Source organism: Ovis canadensis, chromosome X (assembly GCF_042477335.2).
Source record: "Ovis canadensis isolate MfBH-ARS-UI-01 breed Bighorn chromosome X, ARS-UI_OviCan_v2, whole genome shotgun sequence".
Classification (NCBI taxonomy): domain Eukaryota; kingdom Metazoa; phylum Chordata; class Mammalia; order Artiodactyla; family Bovidae; genus Ovis; species Ovis canadensis.
This window is the reverse complement of record NC_091727.1, coordinates 86,586,452-86,613,373: the sequence shown is the minus strand read 5'-3', so window position 1 is coordinate 86,613,373 and position 26,922 is coordinate 86,586,452. Positions and strand designations below refer to the sequence as shown.

The 26,922-nt window shown below is 49.1% G+C and overlaps 2 protein-coding genes across 5 annotated transcripts in view; both read left to right on the top strand.

The window, feature by feature from the left end:
- The window catches only part of MAMLD1 (mastermind like domain containing 1), a 116,813-nt gene extending 98,367 nt beyond the window's left edge, over nt 1–18,446 (top strand). For all 4 annotated transcript variants that reach the window (XM_070290599.1, XM_070290600.1, XM_070290598.1 and 1 more), the window contains exons 4-6: nt 8,658–8,901; nt 14,980–15,064; nt 16,039–18,446. In XM_070290599.1, the coding sequence (XP_070146700.1) occupies nt 8,658–8,901; nt 14,980–15,020 (285 nt within the window). In that variant the 3' untranslated portion in view covers nt 15,021–15,064; nt 16,039–18,446. The remainder of the gene's footprint in view (nt 1–8,657; nt 8,902–14,979; nt 15,065–16,038) is intronic.
- Nucleotides 1–26,922, top strand: part of MTM1 (myotubularin 1) — a 183,024-nt gene that overhangs the window by 19,709 nt on the left and 136,393 nt on the right. The window lies entirely within an intron of this gene.

Here is a 26,922-nt window from a genome sequence, read left to right as displayed (position 1 = left end):
GGGCATGGCTCTGGTCATCTCTTAGAACTGCCCCATAGAAAACAGCGAGCCTAAATGTCAAGAGTGTATTGTAGACCTGCTCTGTGTCTGGCACTGTGGGAGACACAGGAGTACCCACTCTCTACCCCAGGGAGTTAATAGGTCACAGGCTTATTCATTGAAATTAATGCTGTGTATATTAGGGGAAGTGTAGAGATGCTTATTCCTTCATTCCTTGATTGATTTAAACATTATTGACTTTACTTTTTCCTCTTCTTGAGTTATTTCTCTTTCTTAGGCAAAATAGTGGGCTTCCTGGGTAGCTCAAATGGTAAAGATAGTGAAAGTCACTCAGTCGTGTCCAACTCTTTGTGATCCCATGGACTATACAGTTCATGGAATTCTCCAGGCCAGAATACTGGAGTGGGTAGCCTTTCCCTTCTCCGTGGGATCTTCCCAAGCCAGGGGTTGAACTCAGGTCTCCTGCAGGTGGATTCTTTACCAGCTGAGCCACCAGGGAAACCCAAGAATACTGGAGTGGGTAGCCTATCCTTTCTCCAGGGGATCTTCCCAACCCAGGAATAGAACTGGGGTCTCCTGCATTGCAGGCAGATTCTTTACCAGCTGAGCTATCAGGGAAGCCCTAAATGGTCAAGAATGTGCCTGCAATGCGGGAGACCTGGGTCAAATCCCATGTCAGTAAGATCCCCTGGAAAAGGTTGTGGCAACCCACTCCACTATTCTTGCCTGGAAAATTCCATGGAGAGAGGAGCCTGGCAGGCTTCAGTTCATGGGATCACAAAGAGTTGGACACAACTGAGCGAGTAACACACAGGCAAAATATCAGTTTACCAGTTGAACTTAACTGGTTAATTTCCAAGTCTGAATACTTGATTGACTAAGGAAGGGAACTTGATTTTGAACACCGTCTATTTTAACCAATCCTAGATCCAGCAAATAGATAGGATACGTGCTACCCTAGAATTTTTTTGCAGAATCTCTCAAGTGAACTTCACACTCCCTGTACCACATGTATCAAAACAGAAATCTCTCAACCTGGAGTTCTCATTTCTTGGTACAGTTGTTATAAAAAGAAAAGAACACCTTGGTGGCACAACAGCCTACCCAGTGGCCCTTGCACATCTATGGAACCATAGCAGCCCTCCAGAGTCTTCTTCCTGCAGGTCTGCTTATATATTGAAATAGGAAAAGTTCCACTTGGGCAATTTGAGCAAGCAAAACTCAGGGCCTAGCCTCTGTAGTGTGACAGGTCTGGGTTCTAGGCCAGGCCGTGGTACTTACTAACAAGTGACCTCAATTGAGCTAGTTGCTTAACCTCTTTGTGCCTCAGTTTCCTCATCTTTACCATGGGATCATAACAGTGCCTCCCTCTTCAGATTGTTCTAAGAATTAATTGAAATGACTCCAAGAAAGGGCTGAACCCAGTTCCTTAGATTCAGTGCTCAACAAATCTTTCTAATATTATCATCATTGTAATTTATTATTGTTGTTAGTCTGTTTTACAAAAAGATAGGAAAAGTGACAGCTCTGCTGAGCTATTGATCAGACCACGCCTAGAGCGTGTTTGGTTCTAGGAGGAGTGGATCAAGATGGTGGAATAGAAGGACCTGGAGCTCACCTCCTCCCACAAATCCAGGCTAGCCCATGTAAAACTCATAATACTGTAAAAGTGCTTGATACATGGCGGAAGTGTTATTGTTAATTAAGATCATCACTAAATCAACCTTCAGAGAATATAACATACAGACACTGCACATGTGTTAACTCCATGAAGTCTTGTAACCCCCACCACTCTATGAATGATGCATGTCTATGACTTCCCCTTTACAGATGAGAATATAAAGGCACAGAAAGGTTAAGCAGCCTCCCCACAATTACATAGCTAAGAAGTGTTCAATCCATGAGTCAAGCCCAGACCAGACCCTCTTTCTCCAGAGCCTGTACTCTTAGCCAGTAGGCCAAAGAGCTATACTCTCCATACTGTTGTCAACATTCACATGTGGCTCTTTAAATTTTGGTTAATTAAAAGTAAATTCAATTAAGAATTCAGTTCTTCATTTGCACCTGACACACTTGAAGTGCTTTTGTACGTGTGGCCGGGGCTACCATATTGAAGAGCACATTCTCTTCCTTCTGGGAGGTTTAGTCTCATGTCAGCATTCTGTGGGACATGCTGCTTGCTGAACTTCTGGGATTCTATTCCTTACAGAATCTCAGGCTAGAGTTGTAAAACTTCTTGTAGTGTTATCAATAGATGCATGCTTGTAATACAGTGAAATCCCATTTGCATTTGGCCAAGTAGTGTAATGGCAAGGGGCCAACAAGTCTGACTCACATTACCTTTTCCTGGTTTCCCAAAGCATTGCTTCATATTTACAAAGTTGTCTCCTGTCACTTCTCTTTGACATGTAGGAATAGTCAACAGTTTGCTCAAAGATCCAGCTTCTTCCACAGGTCTGCCTTGCCCTCGTTGGGCTGTCTGGATGGCATTTAGTACCTTAGCATATTCATCTCACTGTTGACTTATCTGGCATTTTGACCTCTGAGAGCCTCTAACACATGCACAAAGTTTCCAGTACCTCCTGAGCTCTCTCTGTTCACCTCTGCTACATGGTGAGTAAAGAAATGGAGGAGTTCAGGATTTGTTGCCTAAACTTTCAGAATGAGTAAGTCTAGAAATCTACAAGCTCCTAGAAGCCACTGGAGTTAGAGTAAACAACTATAACCTTGCAAATGCACATGCACCTCCTTCAGACCTCCATGGCAAAGACTGGGCCAAGATCTAATCCAGTTAGTAATTGATAAAGCCAGAGCATTCTTGCAGAGCATCCTGAGTATCTGTGGGGGCTAGTCATAATCTGAGCTTCTCACACCAGGGCCTACTTGCGCTATGGTGAGGTCACAGAATAGCCAGCAACATGGAGTTACACCAGTGTGGATGAAGGACACCCAGCTGCTTCTCTCCATGTGCAAAGAAGGAGCCCTGTTCTCCCAAACCCAGCAGATGCTTGGGTTTTAGTCACTCTGTAAATCAGATCCAGGTCTGTACCCACCTTGTCGTTGTGTGTCCTGGGTAAACCTTTCTCCACTTCCTTGTCTTGTAAACTAAGAAAGGAAGTGAAGTCGCTCAGTCGTGTCCAACTCTTTGCGACCCCATGGACTGTAGCCCACCAGGCTCCTCCGCCCATGGGGTTCTCCAGGCAAGAATACTGGAGTGGGTTGCCATTTCCTTCTCCAGGGGATCTTCCCGATCCAGGGATCAAACTCAGGTCTCCTGCATTGCAGGCAGACGCGTTAATCTCTGAGCCACCAGGAAGGTCTGGCAAACTAAGGACAGTCTCAAATATGTGTGTACATGCACAGTTAGTCCAATAAATATGTCAACAGATGTTATTTCCACAGTGTGATTATGTTTTCTGTTCTGCTGATGGGTTTTATTAACACAACAGCATTGGAAAGGGATGAGTTGATGTGCTTAAAATGAGAGTCAATGCTCAGTTTATCATTAATGATCATCCCCAAAAGAAGCTAGCACAGCCTTCACTAGTTTATCGTTTCCAAGGTGCCTGGGACATCATGCCAAACTCAGCAGAGTCAAGTTGGTTGGATTTTCCAAATATTTGTTGAACCCTTTGCCTATGTCAGGCACTGTGTGGGCACCAGAGGGATTTAATTTTGATTAAGACTTGGCACAAAAATAACAGAAATGGTATGGACCTAACAGAAGTAGAAGATATTAAGAAGAGGTAGCAAGAATGCACAGAAGAACTATACAAAAAAGATCTTCACGACCAAGGTAATCACGATGGTGTGATCACTCACCTAGAGCCAGACATCCTGGACTGTGAAGTCAAGTGGGCCTTAGAAAGCATCACTACAAACAAAGCTAGTGGAGGTGATGGAATTCCAGTTGAGCTATTTCAAATCCTGAAGGATGATGCTGTGAAAGTGCTGCACTCAATATGCCAGCAAATTTGGAAAACTCAGCAGTGGCCACAGGACTGGAAAAGGGCAGTTTTCACTCCAATCCCAAAGAAAGGCAATGCCAAAGAATGCTCAAACTACCGCACAATTGCACTCATCTCACACACTGGTAAAGTAATGCTCAAAATTCTCCAAGCCAGGCTTCAGCAATATGTGAACCGTGAACTTCCTGATGTTCAAGCTGGTTTTAGAAAAGGCAGAGGAACCAGAGATCAAATTGCCAACATCCACTGGATCATCAAAAAAGCAAGAGGGTTCCAGAAAAACATCTATTTCTGCTTTATTGACTATGCCAAAGCCTTTGACTGTGGATCACAATAAACTGTGGAAAATTCTGAAAGAGATGAGAATACCAGACTACCTGACCTGCCTCTTGAGAAACCTGTATGCAGCTCAGGAAGCAACAGTTAGAACTGGACATGGAACAACAGACTGGTTCCAAATAGGAAAAGGAGTATGTCGAGGCTGTATATTGTCACCCTGCTTATTTAATTTATATGCAGAGTACATCACGAGAAACGCTGGGCTGGGAGAAGCACAAGCTGGAATCAAGATTGCCGGAAGAAATATCAATAACCTCAGATATGCAGATGACACCACCCTTATGGCGGAAAGTGAAGAGGAGCTAAAAAGCCTCTTGATGAAAGTGAAAGAGGAGAATGAAAAAGTTGGTTTAAACCTCAACATTCAGAAAACAAAGATCATGGCATCTGGTCCCATCGTTTCATAGGAAATAGATGGGGAAACAGTGGAAACAGTGTCAGACTTCATTTTTGGGGGGCTCCAAAATCACTGCAGATGGTGACTGCAGCCATGAAATTAAAAGACGCTTACTCCTTGGAAGAAAAGTTATGACCAACCTAGATAACATATTCAAAAGCAGAGACATTACTTTGCCAACAAAGATCCGTCTAGTCAAGGCTATGGTTTCTCCAGTGATCATGTATGGATGTGAGAATTGGACTGTGAAGAAAGCTGAGTGCCTAAGAATTGATGCTTTTGAACTGTGGTGTTGGAGAAGACTCTTGAGAGTCCCTTGGACTGCAAGGAGATCCAACCAGTCCATTCTGAAGAAGATCAGCCCTGGGATTTCTTTGGAGGGAATGATGCTAAAGCTGAAACTCCAATACTTTGGCCACCTCATGTGAAGAGTTGACTCATTGGAAAAGACTCTGATGCTGGGAGGGATTGGGGGCAAGAGGAGAAGGGGATGACAGAGGATGAGATGGCTGGATGGCATCACTGACTCGATGGACGTGAGTCTGAGTGAACTCCAGGAGTTGGTGATGGACAGAGAGGCCTGGCGTGCTGCGATTCATGGGGTCGTAAGGAGTCAGACACGACTAAGCGACTGAACTGAACTGAACTGGCACAACAAGGATGTTCAGTCAGTCAGAGGTGTTCAGCCATAAGCGCTGGGCCAAAAAGTGTTAGTTGCTCAGTCCTGTCTGACTTTATGCGACCCCATGAACTGTAGCCCAGGCTCCTTGTCCATGAGGATTCTCCAGGCAAGATTACCGGAGTGGGCTGCCATTTTCTTCTCCAAAGGAGAGGCAGAATTCTCAGGGTGGATCTCCAAAGACATGCAGGACCCCTAAGGACCATGAGCACAGAGGGCTGAATGCATGTGGCAGCCTGTCTGGGGAGCTCCAAGGAGATAGGTATGACTGGAGATTAGAGTACAGGACATAGAGTACAGGACACAGTGGGGCGGGAGACCTGGCTGCCAAGAAGATGGGAAGCCCTGGGACAATGAACCCTAATAACAGAGCTTACAGGATGTGCTTGGGGCTGTAAGTATCTGCAAGCCATTGGAGAGAGCCAGAGACAACCTTTTTCCAGCAGGTTCTCTAGCATGTTCTATAGCATGGGAAGCCCAGTGGGTGTGAGCTCTGTGAAACTGGGCACCAGCATCAGACACTATTCATCTGATTCTCTGAAATTTGGAATCACGTGGAACCAGCCAATCCAAGAGGTAGAAATCATTGTCCACCAGTTATCGACTGACCTGCTTTCTGAGATTTTCAGTGATTCCTAAGAGAGAGATGGGTTTACCTTATGTGTGGAAATCTCTAGGAGTTGAAACATCCCTACCACCTTTTCCTTGGAACCTGGGCCTCCTGATAACAGGGTGTGTGGGACAGAGGTTTCTTTGTCGAAATAAATAGAGAAGATGCATGAACATCAGCTACAAACCTCCTTGTCAATCAGAGTCTCGACTGAATCTCATTTAGTTTATATCTTTCTTTTTTTAACCAAGGATCCCATTGGTCTGCCAAGTGCCTGCTCCCATTTTGCTCCACATGAATGGGTGGCTGCTGGCCTGTTCCAAACTGTTGTTGAAACAGAACTGCCCACACTGCTGGGGCATCTTCTGCTGATGGTAATTTCCATGTGCCATCGGCAGGTTTTTTTCTGCCTCATGAACTACCAAGGCACTGGGAGCGTATGTTCCTGCTGATGAGGGGTCTTGCTTCTTGACCCATCACTAATATCCTACCAGTCACATGAAGCTACCAGGGACTCCTAAGCAAAAGCTTACAATGCTTCAATTCCCTGCAAATAAGCCCTGCTCGTTGCTTTCCGACTATGGCGTCATCTGGTGGGCGAGGAATGAGACCTCTAGGAATAGTTGCATATCAGGATTGCAAAAACCCCTCCATAGCTATAAAACAGTGTTTTAAATTACCAAGGTGCTCAGTATGCAGGCACAAAGAATAGTCCATTGTAGATAGTAACGTTTCTGCTCATATCCCAGATGACCTTGGTTCAAGGACAAATTGGAGCTTGATTTAGCAAAGCTGCAGGTGGTCAGTGAGATTGGCTCTGCACTGATGCAACCCACCCGAGTGGAGGGGTGCCGGGCCCTCCATGGTGGGTATGTCGTCAGAATGGCAAAGGTATTTTCTCTCCCACATGTACGGAGTTCAGTTGCTAAGCATATTCCATGTGGTTTTCTGGTTTTGTATTTCTTTGGGGAGAAGAGTATCATCTCCAAAACTCTCAAAATAGTTCAATTTTCTTCCTAATCCCATCTTTGTGTGCTGTGCTTAGTCATTCAGTCATTTCTGACTCTTTGTGACCCCATGGACTGTAGTCCACCAGTCTCCTCTGCAATGGAGATTCTCCATGCCCTCCTCCAGGAGATCTTCCCAACCCAGGGATCAAACCCAGGTCTCCCACATTGCAGGTGGATTCTTTACCATCTGAGCCTAAGTCGTTCTTAAAATTTTGCCCTGGGGCACCCTCGTAAAACCTGGCCTGTACTTCTCTTAATGGCACATTTGAACAGTATCTACATTTCAGACTTGTTTTCCATATGACAAGCTAATCACACACACACATGCACGCATGCATGCACCGTGCCAAACTCCATGTAGACTTGAGAACCAGGCAGACCTGCATTTGCATCCTCCTCTACTACTTACTAGCTGTGTGACTTTGGGCAACTTCATTAACCTCTCTGGGCCTCTGTGTCCTCATTGTAAAATAAGGACAGTAATTGTTCCTGCCTCACATACAGCTGTTTCAAGGGTTGAGTGAGACTGAGGATCAAAAGCACTTGGTTTAGTGCCTGGTACCTAGCAAATGCTTGATCAGTTCAGTGGTGGCAGTTTTTACCATTAATTCAATTCAGATGAGGCATCCAAATATCTAGTGTCTTGTCATCCATCACAGAGAATTGCCCACTGTAGGCAGTTAGTCATGTTTACTGAATTGACTCCATCTCTTTAGCTGAGGATCGGGAGATAAATATTTCCCTGTCTACTGGGATGTTTGATAAGACACGGGTGATCACTCGAAGCTCAGGTATGAAAAGCATGTGAATGAAGAGGCTGCTTTACATACAAAGAGCTTCTCCTCAGGGTGGGCTCCCCCTGGTCATCTTGGGCACCCCGTGGCCAGGTGTTCAGCAGGAGGTCGGGGTTCCCTCAGCACCTCCATGGAGTCTTGCGGCCTCCTCTGACATGGATATCAAGTGTGAGGGTTTTAATTGCCTTTGGCTGAAAGAATGGGGTCAGATGTTCAATTCAGATGAAATCCCTGTCTTCTAAAACATTATGAGGGGCCACCCACACAAAAGTCCCTAATCCTCAGGGCCCCGGCAGGGTGAAGTGCCTGAGGGCTGCAGCTCAGGGCTGCTGGGAGATTCCTGCCTGACTGCCTGGTTGTGCACCTTACTCAGCACGTGTACACACATGTACCTACAGACCAGTGTAGAATGGTGTGCTCTGTTAAGGGGGAGAGCATGGGGACAGATTGGGATTGGGCATTGATGAACCAGCTATCTGACCTAGCCTGATGCCCATTTCCAACCAGACAGTGACTGATAGAGGCAGAGTCTCCTTAACTGAGACCCATGGATGGGTAGTAAGTGGTCCAGAAAACCCCTGAAATTATATATAAAATGTTGGTGGGCTGGGAAGGGAGAGACACCAGCATAAGTGCTTTTTCTGTGGAGAGAGACTATAGCTTTTAAGAGACTTCTCAGAGGAGTCTGTGACCCAAGACAATTAAGAACGCAGAGCTTCTGGGTTTGGTTGGCCCAGGCTAGTTGGTGTGTGTAATCAAAGCCCCAGATGACCCCCGTCTAAGCGGTCAGGGCAGTGACAGGAGTAGTCAGAGGCAAGTTGTGGCCACGCCGCTGACAGACTCTTCAATGGTTGTTGTAGACTCATGTAGACAAAGCCTGCAAGCTTGGGGAAGCCAGGCCCCCCCAGGTCAGCCTCGGGCGACAGCCCCCGTCCTGCCAGGCCCTGGGGAGTGAGTCCTTCCTGCCCAGCAGCTCCTTTGCTCATGAGCTGGCCCGAGTCACCTCCTCGTACAGCACCTCAGAGGCAGCGCCCTGGGGCGGCTGGGATCCGAAGGCCTGGAGGCAGGTGCCCGCTCCACTACTGCCTAGCTGCGACGCTGTTGGTAAGTCACTCCCCTCCCAGCCTCGCTTTCCTCATCTGTCAACTGGGCACAGTCCCCTGCTCAGCCTGCCCACCTGCTTCACAGTGTTGTTGGAGGAACAGAGGAGGTGACAGCCCGGCCCATAAAGCTCTGTGCACCTCGGAGAGATGTCCAGAGCTTTCTCTGCTGCATCCCAGTCAGTCTTTGGCAAAGAGACCACCCAAGCCAGCAGAGGGAGACTAAGTGGGCATCACCCCGGGGACAGTCACTCCCTCCCTGCTGTTGGCCGTCCAGCACCCCAGTTCCTTCCCTGCCTGTCTGTCCCTGTGACCAGATTGTGAACTGTAGGCGGACAGGGCCTACGCCTTTGGAACTACAAATCTCGGCCCGCACCCCACCTCCCCCGGCCTGGTGCCTGCCTACACCATAGCTGGCGGGCACTTGGGAGCTGCCTCTGCAGCCATCTGCTGGGGCTCCACACCCCGAGGTGTTTTTTGACCCCACCTGAGATTCGTGTGCACCTCACGAAGTGGGAAGTCAGATGGCCCCACTCGAGGAGGGCAGGCAGAAGAAAGCCAAGCCAGGCCTGGCCAAGAGGGCTGTGAGTTTGCATCGTCCTCCAGATTCTGGAAGAAATGGCTTGACTCATCCTAAGGAGTTGCATTAGTGGTCATGACAGCAAGATGATGTCCGAGCAGACGTTGCAGAGACTTTTGTTTGGCTCATGAACTAGTTGTTCTGGTGCATGACATATCAGTATGTGCAGGACATCAGCCCTCTCTGCAGAGCAAAGTAGAGAAAGGAGCACTTGCTGAGAGAGAGTGATCAGAGGATGCTCATCCAGCTGAAATGACCTCTGGGATTCTGGCTTCTAATGGAAATGCTGCTTCTATCTGTGTGGCCTTGTTCTCCCATCCCACAGGCCTTGGCCTGCAGGAACAAGCAGTGCTTTCCTTTCAAGGGCTATCGATTTCTCTCTCTTTTTTTTTTAACCCTTCTCCTACATGCTGTCAGAGTCACTGCTCTTCGGCTTGTCCAGCACAAGACTGCCAAAGAAAGAGAATTAGCAAAAAACAAATGGGGACATCGTCCACTCAGGATGTGTCTGAGTTCCACCCTGGTGTTCCATGTCCCCAGAAGGCAAAAAACGACAGATCCGAGTGAGCTGATGTTGCGAACTCCTTTCCCCAGCATGTTATCTCTCTTCAAAGCCAACCCTTCCACTCAACAGTGGAGGGCAGGGCAGAATCTTGGCCCTCAGATCCTCACTATTAAGCTATGGAAGTTGGGCCTGCCTTGGGGTGGGGTGGTGGGGAAGGCTTGGAGGGACAGGACCTACAGCTCAGCCCAGACTCAGGAAGGCCAGACTTTCTGTGAGATGGAGGACACAGGCCCCCACCTCCGGGAGAGAAGAGAGGCGAGCTGCAAAGACATTTGTTTCCTCTGCCGCCAGATCACTCACAGCATGGAAGTCTGGCCCTTCCGGGAGAGATGCCTGGAGTCAGAAGTCAACTGCAAAGACAGAAAGTGGAGAGGAGAAAAGGCGACCTCCAGCTCTCTGGCGGTCATTTTCAACAGCAGTGATTTTTGTGAAGTTACTAATGGCAGCTGCAGATTGGATCCAACCCAAGGACAGCACCATCACTGAGGGGAGGTCCCTGACTCCTGCTCCAGGGGCCCCCAGGGCCAAAGAGAGACCCTCAGCTTTCTCCTGTCTTAGCACCTGCATGTCCCCATGGACCCTCTGGCCCCAAGCCCTGAGCCCGGGTTTCTGCCATGCCTCCCCTCCCCATCCCTTCACTTTGTTCTGAGGTTGTGATTTCCTTTGATTGATTTATTTGTTGGTTTCTCCCTCCATGGTGAGCTTCCTGAGAGTAGACACACACAGTACCACCCCAGGGCTGGTACAGAGCCCCACCCATGGTAGACCCACTAGGTCCCATGGTAGACCCACAAGATGTGTTTGTCAGTTTACTGACACGGGGGCTCACTGGGCTACCAGGTAAACCCTCTTTACCCACCCGGGATCTAGCAGTTTGCTTTGGGGACCCCAGAGTCAGTGAGGCTGCCTTCCCCATCCCCCCACTGGGCAGGGAAGGGCACGGAGCCAAGGCCTTCGGAAACAACAGGTATGGCCTGCCTTTGCCTTGGCTTCTGGGGTTCCCTCAGCACTCCCATCTGGAGGCACTCCAGAGAAGCTGAGTCACAGGCTCCAAGAGTTAGGAGGGAGAGTTAGGACATGGTGAAGCGGGCCTGCATTCACTGTGGACAGCCTGTGTTGTGTCTGAAGGATGCCTGAGGACAGTGTCAGCCTAAGAGCATCCATGCCGTTCAAACAGGGCTTGGGTAGAAGCATCTTCATGGCCCACAGTTCTGAGAAGTCCCCCTCCAGGGGCATTGTGGGAGCCCCTAGAACTCAGATCTCCATGCAGAATGCTGTCTTCCTGTCATTCCAAAGGAAAAGTCAGAAGAGTCAGTGAGCCATTTCCAAATTTGGCTTCCAAAAGCTACCAAAGAAGGTACTTTTCATAGTGGAGTATTGAACAAAGCAGCCCACACACTGGAGCTCCTTAACCTTTGAGCCTCTAACACAGAGCTGCATGTTTTCTGCTACCTGCAGACTGCTCTGTGCGTGGCGCTCTGGGGAGGAGGCAGGAGCGCCCCAATGCTGGAAAAAGAAACCCCACACACAGCCCTTTTTTCTCCTCCTTCACCCCCCCTCACTTTGTCCCTTCCCTCCCTCCCTCTCCCTTTCTCTCCCTTCCCCCCTTTCCTCCCTAGACTCCATCCCTCATCTGTCAGAGCTATTCGTTTGGAAGCCCTTCCCAGTCAGAACACACTCCTCCTGGGGATCATGGGCCAAGTAATTTCAGGCTGAATCCACCTGAAGCCCAGGAAGCCAGCGTGGGCATCCATGTAGGGGTCTTGCCAACCCTCTGCCTCTGTCCCATCCCCCATCCAGTTAACGTGTCCATGGCCTTATGAAGGGGTTGACTCTGTCATGAAACCATGCATGGGCTGCAGTGGAGAGAGGCTGTATCAGGTGCTGCTCGGGGGCTCACAAGAGACCCCCATCCGTGGTGGCTGAAGGCTGAGGCCCGCAGGGCGGCCTGGCCCCTGGGTAGCTGTGTGTTGGGTTCTGCTGTGTTGGGAGGCAGTGGGGGGTTCGGGCCAGCCTTGCGCCTGTCTCTTCCACCTATGCCTAGCACACTTGGATGGAATGCTACACCTCAAGTGAGCCCCAGAGTTTCCTTGGCCTTAGCATGAAGCTTAGAAAAGCAGTCCCAGGACTTCCTGGATCACCATCCTGGCTGAGGCCTCTCTGAGGGTGGTCCCTTGGCCGGATGGAAGGAGGAGCCTGGGCCCACGTTCTTTGGGAGACTTCCTTCCTTCCGGGGACAACGTGGGGAAGCACACCTAGGCTCCCAGAGAGCCCAGCTGCCACTGCCCCGTCGGTATCACCTGTACAGCAATCTCGAGTGCCATGACAACCACCCGCAGTCCTAGGAAAAGCAGTGATTGCCTGAGCTCCTCTGTAACCATCCTTCAGAGTGTCCGTCACTAAGCAGCCACTTTCAGCCATCACTTCCTCTGGGTCACTGAAAACATTTGTCATTTCCTGTTTTCTCTATTTTCCAACGATCCTAATTGTCAGTGTCAAAAGGCAACAACTATTTTCTTGGGGCTTATCTTTGGAGCACACTGATTGAGAACAAAGGATGGGGGCCTCTGTCTGCAAAACAAAGGAAGCCGCCTCCTGGGGGGCCTGGAGAGAACGCTCTGGCTGCTCTGCCAGGGACGGGGGCCAGGCGGGGAGCAGAAGGCTGGCGGTGCCCCCCCATGCCCCAGTGGCATGAAGAGGTTCCTGCCTGACAGCAACACCCCCGGATGGCCAGCATCAGCCCTTCTGTTTGGACTTGGAGTTTCTGTGGCCCCGACTAGACTTTCCCTTCAACTCTAGATGTGCCAGATTTTTCTCCTTCCTTGGATGAATGCTGGCCAACATCCCACTGTCCCTGAAACCCTAACCCTTTAAGAAGCAATTTCTGTCATCTGGCAGATACTGCCCACTTCCTCCACTCTGACCCCTGCCCCAGCCTCGCCTTCACTCTGGTTTCCCAGGCCCTGGGGGTGTCTTCCTCTCTATCTCCTTCCCTTTGGACTCTTGGGCCCATCGTTGTCATTCCCTGCTTTTTCTTGCATCGCCCTCTGTAGCCACCACCTGCCCCTCTCCCACCCTGTACTACTGTGTCATTTGGTGAACCTAATGGAGCAGTCAGTGGGGATGGAATTAGAGTTGGTGTAGACAGAATTAGAGTTGGTGTAGACAGAGGGCCCAGGAGCCGGTCCCAGAAGCAGCAGGCTAGAGAGATGGAAGCACTGGACCTGCAGCTGGGAGACACTGCACTTACCCAGCCGTGTTGCCTGGAGCACGTCACTGACCCTCTGTGAGCCTCAGCTGTCACATCAGTAAGCTGGGGCTATAGATTTTCTGCCCGGATCTCCTGGCGCAGTAGGAGGGTGACTGAGCAGACCAGAGGTGAGAGCTGCCTTCAGAAATGCCTGCCCACCCTAAGCATCTCAGGCAGAGCCCAGCAACCCCCCCAACCCCCATCTCCCCGACTTCCCAGCGGCATGGCCTTGGCGATCTTATGACCCCTGTGATCCTCGGGTCCTGCCCCCGCAACAACGGCATGCTTTAGCAGGAAGAGGGCCGCCCCAGGGGAAGGGAGGCAAGAGCTTGGACAGGAAGCAAGCTAAGGGCAGGATGCTGAAATCGCTCGCCAGGTAGTCCGCCCACTGCCACGTGTTCGTGTTCGTCCTCTGCCTTGGCAGGAACTGAGGCCGGGAACTGCCGCCAGACCTGGGAGCCGGGCACTCTCCCAAGCACCGGCCGTCTGCCCCAGCCCCTTTACACGCTAGCCATCCAAGAGCGGTGAAGCAGGCCACCCGGGCAGCCTGTGTTGTCTGGTCAAGTCTTCTTCTGGCCTCTGCAGGGGTGTGGGGGATGCAGTTCCAAAGTAAACTCAGGGAGATGTGCTCCCTGATGGGGCTGCCTTGGATGTTGGCACACGGAGGAGCACAGAAAGGGAGAGAAATGGCAGTTGGTGAGCAATGGACTCTGAGTCATACCCAGGGCCCAGCCACAGCCTGGCACCAAAGGGCTGAGGGTCTTGGGGCAAGTTATGCCTTCTGCAGGCCCTCAGCTGGCTCTCTGGTGGTGGGCCTCTCGAGGCGCTCCCAGACTTGGGGCTGGGACTGCAGCCCTGAAGCTTGGCTCTTCTCTGTGCCCACCCAGCTTGGAGATGGAGATCAGAAGCCCGTTCCCGTCACCCATGCTGCTGCCCATCAGGAAAGTGAAGGGAAGCTGGGAATGAGTGACTCCTCTGGGTGTTGGGCAATGCATCCATGTGAGCAAGTGATCACCCCTGCTCTTCATGACAGGACCACCCAGAACGAGCCTTGGCCCTTTTCCCCATGACACCCTGGGCACCCACCACCACATAGCCCAAAGGCTGCTCTGCCCCACCCCTGACATCCCCAGTTGGTTCAGCCATTCTTTGCCCACGTGTTTGGGAGCCCAAGCCCCATTGCTTAGTGTCCTCTGGGTGCAGCCAGTTTGGGTCTCCCTGAGACTGGCCTGCCCAAACTCTTGTCAGCACTGCCGACATGGTTTGGCCAAAGCAGAGGAGTGTAGGACTGTCACCTCCCTCCTTCTACATACTCTGCTTCTATTAATGCAGCCTAATGTCACATTTCCTCCTTTGGTGACTGCATCTCACTGCTGCCCTATCCCGAGCAGAATGACATCGAGAATGCCTAAACCTTTTCTCTCCATGCTCTTGCTGTTTAGCTCTGTGTCTCCGCCCCATCCTATGCTGTCTCAATTGCTTTTTAACTCAGGTGCCGAATCCTACTTGTATCCATACCTGTGGAGTTTTGCTTGGGAGGGTGGGGCATGCATGCGAGTGTCTGTTGGTGTGTTCACTCATGCTTTCTGCTACACCAAAGTCACGTCTTGAGTCTCCACACAGCAACACCAAGGCTAGAATTTATTGGTAGCCCGAATCTAACACTTCTTTTTCATCTTCTACTTAGCGAGAGAAGCAGAGATCAGGTCTTATGGCAATGACCCCTGAACAGCGCAGTTCACGTATCGCCCAACGGATGAGTCAATTTCAAGGTAAACAGTTAAAAGTCCATGTTCTCAAAGGGGTGAGTGGTGGAAACTGTGTGAGGTTGGGGGAGAATTCCCTCCAGCATAAACCATTACTGAGATGATTCTGGAAAGCATTGATGAAAAGAGAGTAGGTCTGTGAGGCACTTCCATGGCACCTTGGTTGGATCTGTCGCATGGAAAGTGTCAGTAGAGTCCCAATTGAAGGCCCAGTCTTAATGACTCTGAAATCACTGTTTGATTGAAGAGATTGACTCAACCATGTAATCAACATTGATTGGCTGAAGATACAGCTGTTAGCCAAACACTACAGATGATCTCTGCCAAACTAGCCTGGGAGACGTGTTAAGCAGTTGTCCCCAGCCAGTAGTGACATTGGGCCAGGATAGGGGTATTCCTGCCTGGGGCTCGGAGGAGGCTGCTTGCCTTCCAATGAGTGTTCAGCATCTTCGTTGTAGCCTGGTGGCGCCATAGCACTATCACTCCTCCATTCTCTTGCAAAACCCCCTTTTCCTTCGGGCCTAATACCAGCTGAATGCCCCCACCTGTTCAAGCTGGAGTGGCATGTCAGGTGTGCCTTAGCCGCAGGAACCAGGCAGACAAGTTCCAGGCCACTGTCAAGAGGTGGACATCCTTCAGGGGATGGGTGGTACCAAGCTTGTGTATGGATTGTATGGGGTTTATAAAAGCAGGCCCAGACCCCGTTCATGGAGCTTAAAATCTATGGGCATTTTCAGTCCAACGTGATCTACTCTTGGGTGGAGGGGAGCTGTGAGCACAGACCTAGGGAGTCTAGGAGGGCTTCCCCCAAGAACTGCAGTCCAGGCTGAGGGTGGAGGAACAAGGGGAGAGGAGGATGCTCGGTAGGAGCCAAGGGCAGGAGGTGAGAGGTCAGTGCTGGGCCAGTGGCTCCCTGCTGGCCACTGCAGCCCAAGTGGAAGACACCTTTGGAACTGACCCCTGCTTCTCTCTTTCGGTAGCCATCCAAGATCAAGTCATCTCTAAGTGTAGCCGGACCAAGGCAAGCTCCCCACCCAGCCAGTGCATGATACCACCCAGAGCTGGGCTCCTTCATAGCAGTCTGAGTTCAGGAATGGCCTCACCCATCAGGCAGCAAAGCCAGGAGATTTTCAGCTTCAGACCCCCGTTTCCCACACCCTCACAATTGGGCCACAACCCCCTGGGCAGCCTCGGCTCCATCTACCAGCACATGGGGATACCCAAGGCTGCGCCTGCAGGAGTGCCCCTGCCTAGATTCTATGCCAGGCCCCTGGGCAGCCAGGCCCTGGGTCCTCACCATCTCAGACAGCCGCATATGTCAGGAGTGTCCACCGTACTCCACAGCACTTCCTGGGTGGTGGCAGCAGCATCTCTGCACACCCCAGTCTTGAGGGAGCCACCCCTGAACCAAGCAGCTCATGGCATGCAGCAGCATTATGATAGCAGTGCCATCTTTGCCAAGGCCCTTGTGACAACCTCCCTGGAAGCCCCAGTGTTTCCCTTGCAGCAGGCAGTTGTGTCCCCTAGTCGGGTGGCCCTAGAAGGCAGACCTAGCCAGAAGGTGGGTCCTGCGCCCGCCAAGCCCAGCTTCAGCCTGCTAGGCAACAATAGTGTCAGGCAGAGCCCGGTGCAGGGCCCCGTGCCCACACCACATGCCACCAAGTCCCTCCAGAAAAGTATGGTCAGCTTCGGGCCTGAGAGTCCCATCCAGGCCATCGAGCCACCAAGCTCTGTGGCTGCCACTGCTGCCCCCTCCATCGTGGCTGCTGGCCAGTCCCCGGCCAGTCCCTGTGACAGAACAGGGAGCCCATCTGAGTCGTCGTCCCAGTCCCCACTGGACGATCTTATTTCACTTCCTGACTGTTCTGAAGTGGATTTCGACACTTTCATGATGGATTCCACCGAGAGCCCAGATGAAGACTGGATGGGCAACCTGAGGCTGATCAGTGGCACTGTAGAAGACCAGGCTGCTGACAAGGGTGCCAAGGCCCAGAGTGTGGGCCACGTCCCCCAGAATGCTGACAAGCTTTAAATGCCCTAGAAACCTCCACGTGGCCATCACTCTGGGGAGTGATGTGAGTCCATAGCAAATTTACCACTGGCCCCACACAGCCACATGCTTATTGCCTCATTACAATTTGAGGGGCGGCAGCCCACACCCATCCCTCTCTCTACCTGTGACAAAATGGAAATCTGGTGATTTTTCAAGCTACCTGTACATATCTGAAAATTTTGTACATGGTTTTCCTAAACGTTCATGACAGAAGTGTTTATACTGCGTTTTGTGAGTTTGTAATTAAGATGACAGCTTTCGTTTCAACAGAGTTGTTTATTATGCCATTGTCCGTGTGTATTCTACATTGTTCAAATATGCAGACTGTGTTGTTCACTCCAGCCATACCTTATCAAACCAGGTGGCGGAGTTGCTTGCGCTTTTGATGCAGTGGTGGATGTGACCAAGAGATGTTGTGCAAACTGACAAATGCCAAATAGAAACTCACTTGGCCATCTATTCCCGTTTCCACTAAAACTTCTATCGCCCAGTGTGATTCTTAATGTCTTTTGCAAACCTTGGCAGCATCTTCTAGCTCTTTCCTGATGAGCCTGTTACAGCACAAGCCATTTTATCATTAAGTAGCCTGCAGAGGAATTATTTTCCAGGAGGTAGAGAGTTCTGGCAGAGAAGGCAATGGCACCCCACTCCAGTACTCTTGCCTGGCAAATCCTATGGATGGAGGAGCCTGGTAGTCTGCAGTCTGTGGGGTCGCAAAGAGTCTGACACGACTGAGCGACTTCCCTTTCACTTTTCACTTTCATGCATTGGAGAAGGAAATGTCAACCCACTCCAGTGTTCTTGCTTGGAGAATCCCAGGGACGGGGGAGCCTGGTGGACTGCCATCTATGGGGTCACACAGAGTCAGACACGACTGAAGTAACTTAGCAGCAGCAGAGAGTTCTGGATATTTGAGAGAAGCAAAGAGAGTTTGTGAGCTGGGCATCTCTGAGGGTTCTACCCTTTATCACTCACAGTTTGTACTACTCTAACGGGCACCTTGCAGGGTGGAGGCAAGATGCTCCTGATTTAAGGCCTTTCAGTATTTGTTCTGATGTAAGGCTCTGTGGTCTGGGGAAAAAAATGAGTCTGTAAACATGAATAGTTGATTTGGGTTTTGTCACTGATGTTTTCTATTTGCAGTTTTCATCACGTATGTTTAAGTGTCTTATAGAAAACCCACACCCACTGTCCTGTAAACTTTTGTCAATGTCCAGACTCTGTGTAATGACATTTTAATTGCTACTTGGTATTTTGCCTCTGCATTTGAAATCTGGCATCTATTTCAAGCAAGTGTTTTTTTTTCTTCGTTCTGTAATAAACAGGAGAAAAGTACCTCTGTGTTTTCATTTTCCCAGGGGGCATTCAGAGTCTACAAACCCATGTCAGTTAAGCCTGCTGGTGTCTTTGGTTCTTTCTGATGGTGCTCCCTGTCTTGGGATGCTTGGGCACTGAGAGGAGAGGGGCAAGAAGTTTGTGTAGCCTGCACTGCGATCCTTTCACATCACAGCATAGAAGCACATCCTTTATGGTGTAGGCCGCTAAGATGACTAACTGCACTGGGGGCAGGGGGCAGGGGGAGGCTTGCGTTGAGAAGCTAGTTCCCCATCACCACCCTCTTTCCACTGAGAGGGAGACAGCCAATTCAAGATCCAATGTCTCTCATGTAAGGGGTTACCCACAAAGGGTGGCTGGAGGTTGCAGGGACCTGGAGACTGAAATTCCATCACTTCACACAGAGATCCAGGAAAACCCTGGTGAAGGCATGGTCCCGGGAGAAAATGGTCTTCCCACCCTTCCCCTCCCTGTCCCTTGCCCTTCCCCCAAGGTCTAAACTAAGGGCAACCCTGATATTCCTGAGCACTACAGAGGGTAGAGCCTGGTGGTCTGGGATGTTGGGCCAACGGGACATAGTAGGTGTGCCACCATCTTGCCCCCTTCAAGCTCGGTGCCCCGTTTCTGGGCCCCGCTTCTCCCGACCCATCAGTCCTGATCTGCTGCCCAATCCCCGCTTGGCCTCCTCCTCTCCCCACCCTCCCCACCAGCAGTTGCTGGCAGCATCTTGGCTGCAGGCTGTTTCCAATTTAAACTGCATGAAAACAAGTGCTCTTGTCACCTCACACTAGGGCAAACCACTCACAGCAAGAAAGTGGCTTCTACAGAGTTTCACTGAAATGTGGCCCCATTTTGAAGCAGATCCTAAAGAGATGGGACCTGTGCCTCTCCCACAAGGTGCCAAGACTTGGTGCATAGGTGGCAGAGGTTGCATATGGAACCATATCTCCCCAAAGGCAGCGAGGAAGCTAGTTGGGGACCCCTTTGCACACACTATGTGCTGTAAAAGTGCAGCTGAAGCACCAGCTGCGATCACATGTAACCAAAATTGAATACACACGTTTAGCCCCATAACTGGCAGGGAGAAGACCTACTCATCGTCAAGGTATAGGATGTTCCAACAGAATGACTTTGGGGGCTGAGGAATGCAGGTACAATGCAGCAGGCCTGTCCTGTCCTGTCCAGTGGAGCCTAAAATGCTCTAAGAAGCATCTAAGGAGATGCCCCCACGCACCACTCAATGGCTGTTACTGGGGGCAAAAATCCACAGGGGTAGAGGCAGACCTCCCTAGTCTGTGGGCCAAAGGGATGGTGGAAGCAGTCAGGGGCCCAAAGCCCCAGTGGTTGACCCGCCTGCTCACACAGCCCCTCCTGCTTCCTGCAGAGCACTCCTCGTAGATCTGGGGAATGGGAACGTCCTGTGAGTGTCCCGCAGCTCCAAACATGACTCCATGTCAGGGGCTTGGCCTCTGTTCCCCCTGTGTTAACTCAAGTGCCTCAGTGGTGCCAGGCCCCAGGCAGGCCCCAGCTGCCCCTCAGGGCCTGACTGGGGCATTTGGGCCCACCTCTCTTGTCCCCTATCCTCAGTGGGCTCAGGGGTAGCAGGACTCACCTGCCCAGAAACTGTTGCTCACAGCCAACCAGTTGGGGTGCTGAAGGCCAGCCAGTGCAGCAGAGCCTCCTCAGCTCTGCCAGCCTTCAGAGTCCCGAAATAAAAGCTGAGCTTGGCCTCCTGAGCTAACTTCCCATCCCAATCACATATTGATCTCAAGGCTGAGCCAAAGTGGACAGCACCTCCAGCACTTCCTGCCACCTGACGCTGCTTGACCTCACTGGCCCCAGCAGGCCCTTCCAGCCTGTTCCTCCTAGCAGTGGTTGTCCCAGGCTACCCCTGCCCAGAGATGGCAGCTCCCACCATTGTGCCATCACTCAGCTGCCCTCTCTCCTGTACCCCTGCACCGTCAGCCTCTTCTCTGCTGGATTCTTCCCAAGGGAGTTGAACTGGGCCATATGCAAAGGTCTTCACCTATCTCAGCCCATCCAGCTGCAGCTCTGATATCCTGCCACTCCTCCCCTGACTCTTGTCAGCCCAGAGCTATCTGACCCCTGTCCTGCTCCTTCCCAAGTAGACTGGCTGCCCAAAGGGCCAACTCCCGGCCATAAACCCAATGGAAGCTTCTCGGTCCTTCCAGAACAGCACTGCCCCTTGGCTCCTGGGAGTCCCCTGGGATGCTTCTTCCCCTATGAGGTCCATTTTCTCTTGTTGCTTCCTCTCACCTGCAAGGCCTTCTTCCCTTGCTCTCTTTCCTCCAGTTTCTACCCTGGGAGACAAACAGGTTCCTGAGCCTGCATCTAGCCTCCAAGCATCTCAGAATATTGACAGCCCAGCCACAAAGAGCGTGGTGTGTCTGGGCAACAAAGAATGAAAGCGTTTAGATGCTGCTCAATGACCCCCACAAGGAGGGTTCGCCCTGAACCTGCTTCAGACAGCAGCTTTGGTTGGAGGCCCCTGGCCTGTGCAGGTCCTTCACTGGGAGGGCCAGGAGGACCTTGCAGGTGGGGCCTGAGGTCTCCCCATGGGTACACAAAGACCTGCAGTCACCAGTGGGGAGGTGCTCTCTACACACCCTGTCCCATCACCCTGCTCTTCAGCTCTGAGGCCAGTCCTGGGGGAAATGCTGGAGGTTGCCAGAGAGTTATGTGAGACCCCAAGGCCTCCATCCTCCCTTAAAGCAGGCTCCAGCCCCTTGAAGGTCCATTTCTCATCAGTGCCCCTTCAGCCTGGAAAGTCAGGGGATCTGAAAGTGGACACAGACTTTGGGAGAAGCACAGGCCATTGGCCATTCCGTGACTCAACAAGCATGCTTGTGCCAGGCACCAGCGGGTAGACAGACATGGTCCCCAGCCTAATGGAGTAAACCAGGGAGTACATCTGTCAAGGTCATGCACAGGAACAGTACCAGGAGTAGATTACGAGTGTGTGTGTGTGTGTGTGTGTGTGTGTGTGTGTGTGCTCCAAAGAAACAAAACCAATAGGAGATTGATTTACCATAAAGAATCAGCCTACACACTTATGGAGGCTGAGAAGTCTCGTGGTCTCTGCTCTGGGGCCCCAGGAAAGCCTGTGGTGTCGTTCCTAAGACCGGAGAACCAAGTGAGCCAATGGTGTAAATCCTAGTCTGAGGTCTGAAGTCCACAGGACAAGCTATCAGGGTGTCCAGCTGTCAGGCTGCAAACTCGGGCAGGAGCTGGGACTGCAATCCACAGACTGAATTTTCTCTTCCTCAGGACAACTTCAGCTTTGTCCTGAAGGCCTTTCAGTGTGGCTGAAGCCGCACTATTCAGGATATTCTCTTTTACTTCACATCAGCTGACAGTAGATATTCACCACATTTCCACAGTACTTTCACATCAGTATTTGATTAAATAACTGGCCCATGTAGCCTAGCCAGGTTGACAGGGGGACAGATGATTGACACATTAGCAAAGACAATCACAACAAGTTGCATTAACATCTATAAAGGAAACACAAAAGGGGCAGAGAGTGAGAGACCCCAGTGTGATCGGGCTGGTGGGGACACTCAGGAAAGAGTGATTTTACTGTCAGGGAATGAAATCTGAGCTGAGATGAAAGGATGAGAGGGAACAAGGATAAGAGGGAAAGAGCTTGGGCAAGAATCTTCCCAGAAGAGGAAAGAGCACATACCAATTTGGGGAGGAAGGGGGAAAAAGTCAGTGGTTAGGGCCCAGTGAACTAGGCAGGGAGGGAGGAGTTGGGGTCCCAAGGTGGACAAGACCCTGGAGTCTGTCTTGATTCCACAAGGGAAGCCTTGGGTCATGCCAGTACCTCCATTCTGGCTGGAGGATGGACTCCAAAAAGAACGGGGGTGGCTGGTGTTGAGGGCCTGCTTCTCCCTAAGGACTTCCCCTGGATATCTCCAATTCTGAAGGTCTAAGGTGAACTTCTCAGGATCCCTGCACGCTCGGGAAGCCTTCTGCTCAGTGGAAGGTGGCCATCACACCCTGCTAAGGGCCTCAAATCCACTTGGTATTCAAGTCCAGATCTGGGAGTCATCTACGATGTTTGTCTTTCTCTCATCCTTTCTGTATCCTGGAAAGATGGGATTTCTCCCCCACGTCCATCTGCAAAATCTCTGTGATCACAATAAAAACCCCAGCAGGATTCCTTTCTGGAACATGACACAGTGATTCAAGGCGACTCATCTAGTAGTTCAACAAGACAGGAATTGCCAGGAAACTTCTAAATAAGAAGACTCCAGAAAGGGTTCTAGCACTATCAGATATTAAAATGTATCGCGAAGCTACTATATTTTAAACAATGTGGCTCTGGCACAGGAAAAGACAGATAAGTCAGTGGAAAGGAAATAGATAAAAGTATATATGGGAATTAAGACAATAGCAAAGTGGCATTTCAGATCAGCAAGGGAGACTCAATACACAGTGCTGGAAAAACTGACTGGCCATCTGCATAGTAAATACGGATCTTCTACCTCCCTCCTGACATCAAGAAAAATTCAGATTCAAAGATTAAAATAGAGAAAAGAACCCATAAAAGCACTATAAGAAAACAAGGGTGGGTATTTTCATAATATCAATGTAGATCAAGCTCCTCCTATCATGACATGGAATCCAGAAGCCATAAAGGAGAATTTTATAAAATTGTCCACGCAGAATTTACATACAGAAAAAACACCATGAAAGTCAGAAGATAAATGACAAATTTAGGAAAATAAAAGGTTTGGAACACCTGACAAAAGGTGATTTACTTAATATTTACAAATAAAAGTAGTAGACTGTCTCCGACAAGAATTTCGTAATGATATCATTCACAGTAGCCAAAAACTGTAAGCAACCCAGGTGTCTATCAATAGAAGAAGGGATAAAAGCAACTCCACTGTATCCATGCAATGCAATACCAGCATCAACACAGAGGGATAGTCCTTGGACACTTGTCAAATGCATTATGCTGCCAGAAAGAAGTCAGACTCAAAAAACACAGGTACTGTATAATTCCATTTATACAAAGTTAAAATAGATAAAAGTCATCAGAAGTGAAGAAAATCAGAACAATGGGACCCTCACAGCAAGTATGGGGATTGACTGGAAAGGGGGACAAGGAGACTTTCTGGAGTGATGGTCAATTTTCTATCCTGCTAAGGATGTGGCTAACACATGTGTATGCATTGCCAAAACTCAGAATGGTTTGCTGAAGATCAGGACATCTTGCTGTTAAAAACATATTGCCTAAAATAGAAAACTCTTAAACAAATATTGAACTCTAGTTAATGATCTGCTGGAGTGCTTAGGGGTGAAGTTTACTCATATCTGCAACTGACTTTGAAAGACATTTTAAAAAGATGCTTGATGGGTGGATAAAGGGATGGGTAGAGAGACAGAGAGGTGTGATCAGGCAAGTAGAAAAATGTGTTAATCGTAGACTCTAGGAGGTGGGTCTGTAGGGATTCCATATACATTTTTTCAAACTTTTCTGATGACTTAACATTTTTAAAAATCAAATATTGGGGGGAAAACAGTTTTTAAAAGTAGAGGGATGCTTTTTAAATAAATGTCTAACAATTTGAGGTGGGAGAAAAAGGTCATAGAGACCAGTTTTTTAATTTGAAAAAAAGACAGGGGAATGTTTGATTTTCCTACAGCTTCTTTTCTGGAAGCCAGTGTAGCTGAGCACAAAACTACAGGCACCTCAACAGCCACTCACTACAACTAGACAAATTGGTTTTGTCTCACCCCTTCTGACACCATTTTGCAAAAACTGATCACTCAAACCATCGTTTACCTGTTTTGCTCACCTGAACTGTCTCCATAGTCTCAATATTTTTTAAATCAAAATATTGGTTTTATTTTTCTAATTTTTATTGAAATATACTTGATTTACAATGCTGTGTTAGTTTCAGGTATATAGCAAAGTGATTCAGTTATGTTTTATATATATAATATATATGTTTAGTTATGTTTTATATAATATATATATATATATTCTTAGATTCTTGTCCATTATAGGTTATTACAAGATACTGAGTAGAGTACCCTGTGCTATACACTTGATCCTTATAGGTTATCTATTTTATATGTAGTAATGTGTATCTGGGGCTTCCCAGGTGGCACTAGTGATAAAGAACCCACCTGCCAATGTAGGAGACATAAGAGACATGGGTTCAGTCCCTGGGTCAGGAAGATCCCCTGGAGGAAGGCATGGCAACTCACTCCAGTATTCTTGCCTGGAGAATCCCCATGGACAGAGGAGCCTGGCAGGCTACAGTCCATAGGGTCACACAAAGTTGGACATGACTTAAGGGACTACACATGCATGTAAATGTGTATCTGTTAATCCCAAACTCCTAGTTTTATCCCTCTTCCCACCTTTCCCCTTTGGTATCCCTAAGTTTGGTTTCTATGTCTGTCAATGTATTTTAATTGTTCTTTTTAAATGTTTCTATTTTCACCTTCTTAGTTAATGTACCTTGATAAACATTTATTCTTTTGTATGTACTACATAAAAATTCAGGTAGAGCTCTTTCAAATCACTAAGAAAAAAACTAACTGCCCCAGCAGGAGGAAATGAGCAAAGGATATGAACAGTCAGTTAATTGCCAGTGAACACAGAGAGGATGCTAAACCTCCCCTGTAATGAAAGGAAGGCCAATAGCACCAACAATGCTCTGCCGTTGCCCTTGTCAAGCCCTTTCTATCGATCTGGTCTCAAGCATAACAACAGACAATAGCCAATGAAGCTGGGGCCTGGGCACACATGTGTTCTCTCTTCTCCACTCCTCTATGGAGGACAAATGCATATAACCTTTGTGGGCACAGCTTAACAATTATTGGGAGAATTTCAACCTTGGCCATACATCAGAACTGCCCGTGGAGCTTTTGAAAAATACACCTTCCTGTGCCCTAACCTCAAATAATATCATTTGGAGGGGCTAGAGTGGGACCCACAGATCTGTATTTAAAACTGCAAGATTGAGTATGACTGGCTTGGCTTTGGACATGATAGGAGTTTTTTTCAGAGAAACTCACATAGGTATTCAAAGATATGTGAACAAAATTGTTGATTACAGTGTTGTCAGACCTAGCCCTATATCGGAAACAATTCAAGTGTCCAAAATAAGGGCCAATTAAAGCCATTCGATGGAGTAGTATACAGCTGTTAAAAGCATGCAAAACTTCTCATTTGGTGGAAGTCTGGGTTCCGCTGTTCAAGCTAGAATGGAATCCATCCAAAGCCAACTTATACCAACCTGAGAGCCTCAAACATTCCTTTCTTATTTAGATCCTCTCATCTTTCCTCCTCCAGAAAGCCAGTCAAAGGGCTCAGTAACTGACCATCAGTCCTATCTACTAGAAGAAATATTCCAACAGCAAGCCAAAGAATAAAAGATCCAACCAGAAATGGGATGTGGCATTTCTCTGTGAAAGAAAAACTCTGAGGCACCTGCAATTTATGTGTAAAGACTCATAGGATGGAGATCAGATAGGCTATAGGTGTGAACGTGCATGTTGCCTTGCAAACATGCTTTCTAGGAATTGAAAGCTTTAAGGAATGGACAAGTAGCAACAAGATGCAGCACTTGCCAAAGAATCTTAGCAGCAGATTTGATTCAATTTCAGGGCTAATATCCAAACTTTGCTCTAGTAATCTTAGGATCACGATGGGGAAAGCTGGTAGGTTTCTGCAATGGCAGTTGTCTTTTTTCCTTCTCAGGTCTGTCCTTCTCCCTCCAGGGTATCTGAAACCTAACGTTACCTACATTGTGGGACTGCCTTTCAGATTTCAGTGTGCTTAGTCCCGTTGTATTGATTCTCCCTCCTCTGGCACATCATATGTGTATCTTAAGATTCTAAAGTGCATGATAAGAGTAGACCCAGTATCAAGGGTAGAAAGCAAAAGACTGGTGGAACAAAGAGAGCTGGAAATAGACATTGGTGATTTGACATTTTATTGTTTACATAAACATGATCACATTAAGGTGAATATTTTTCTGCTCCATACCAATCGTCTTTCCATTTTCAGTGGCAGATACGTGTGTTTAAAGGATCATACCATTAAAACTCAATTTGCCTTAAAAAAGAAAGTGCGTGGCAGGAGCCGCCCCCACCCCCACCTTACATACATACCTGAGACCTACCACAGTGCTTCCCTGGCTTCCCTGGTGGCTCAGACAGTAAAGCGTCTGCCTGCAATGTGGGAGACCTGGATTTGATCCCTGGGTAGGGAAGATCTTCCTGGAGAAGGAAATGGCAACCCACTTCAGTTCTCTTGCCTGGAAAATTCCATGGATGGAGGAGCCTGGTAGGCTACAGTCCATGGGGTCACAAAGAGTCAGACACAACTGAGTGACTTCATTGGTTCACCACAGTGCAGGCTCTGCTTCTCCCTGCCCTCTGTGCCCTGTTCACCCACTACCCCGTGTCATCACTTCAACCTGCTTTT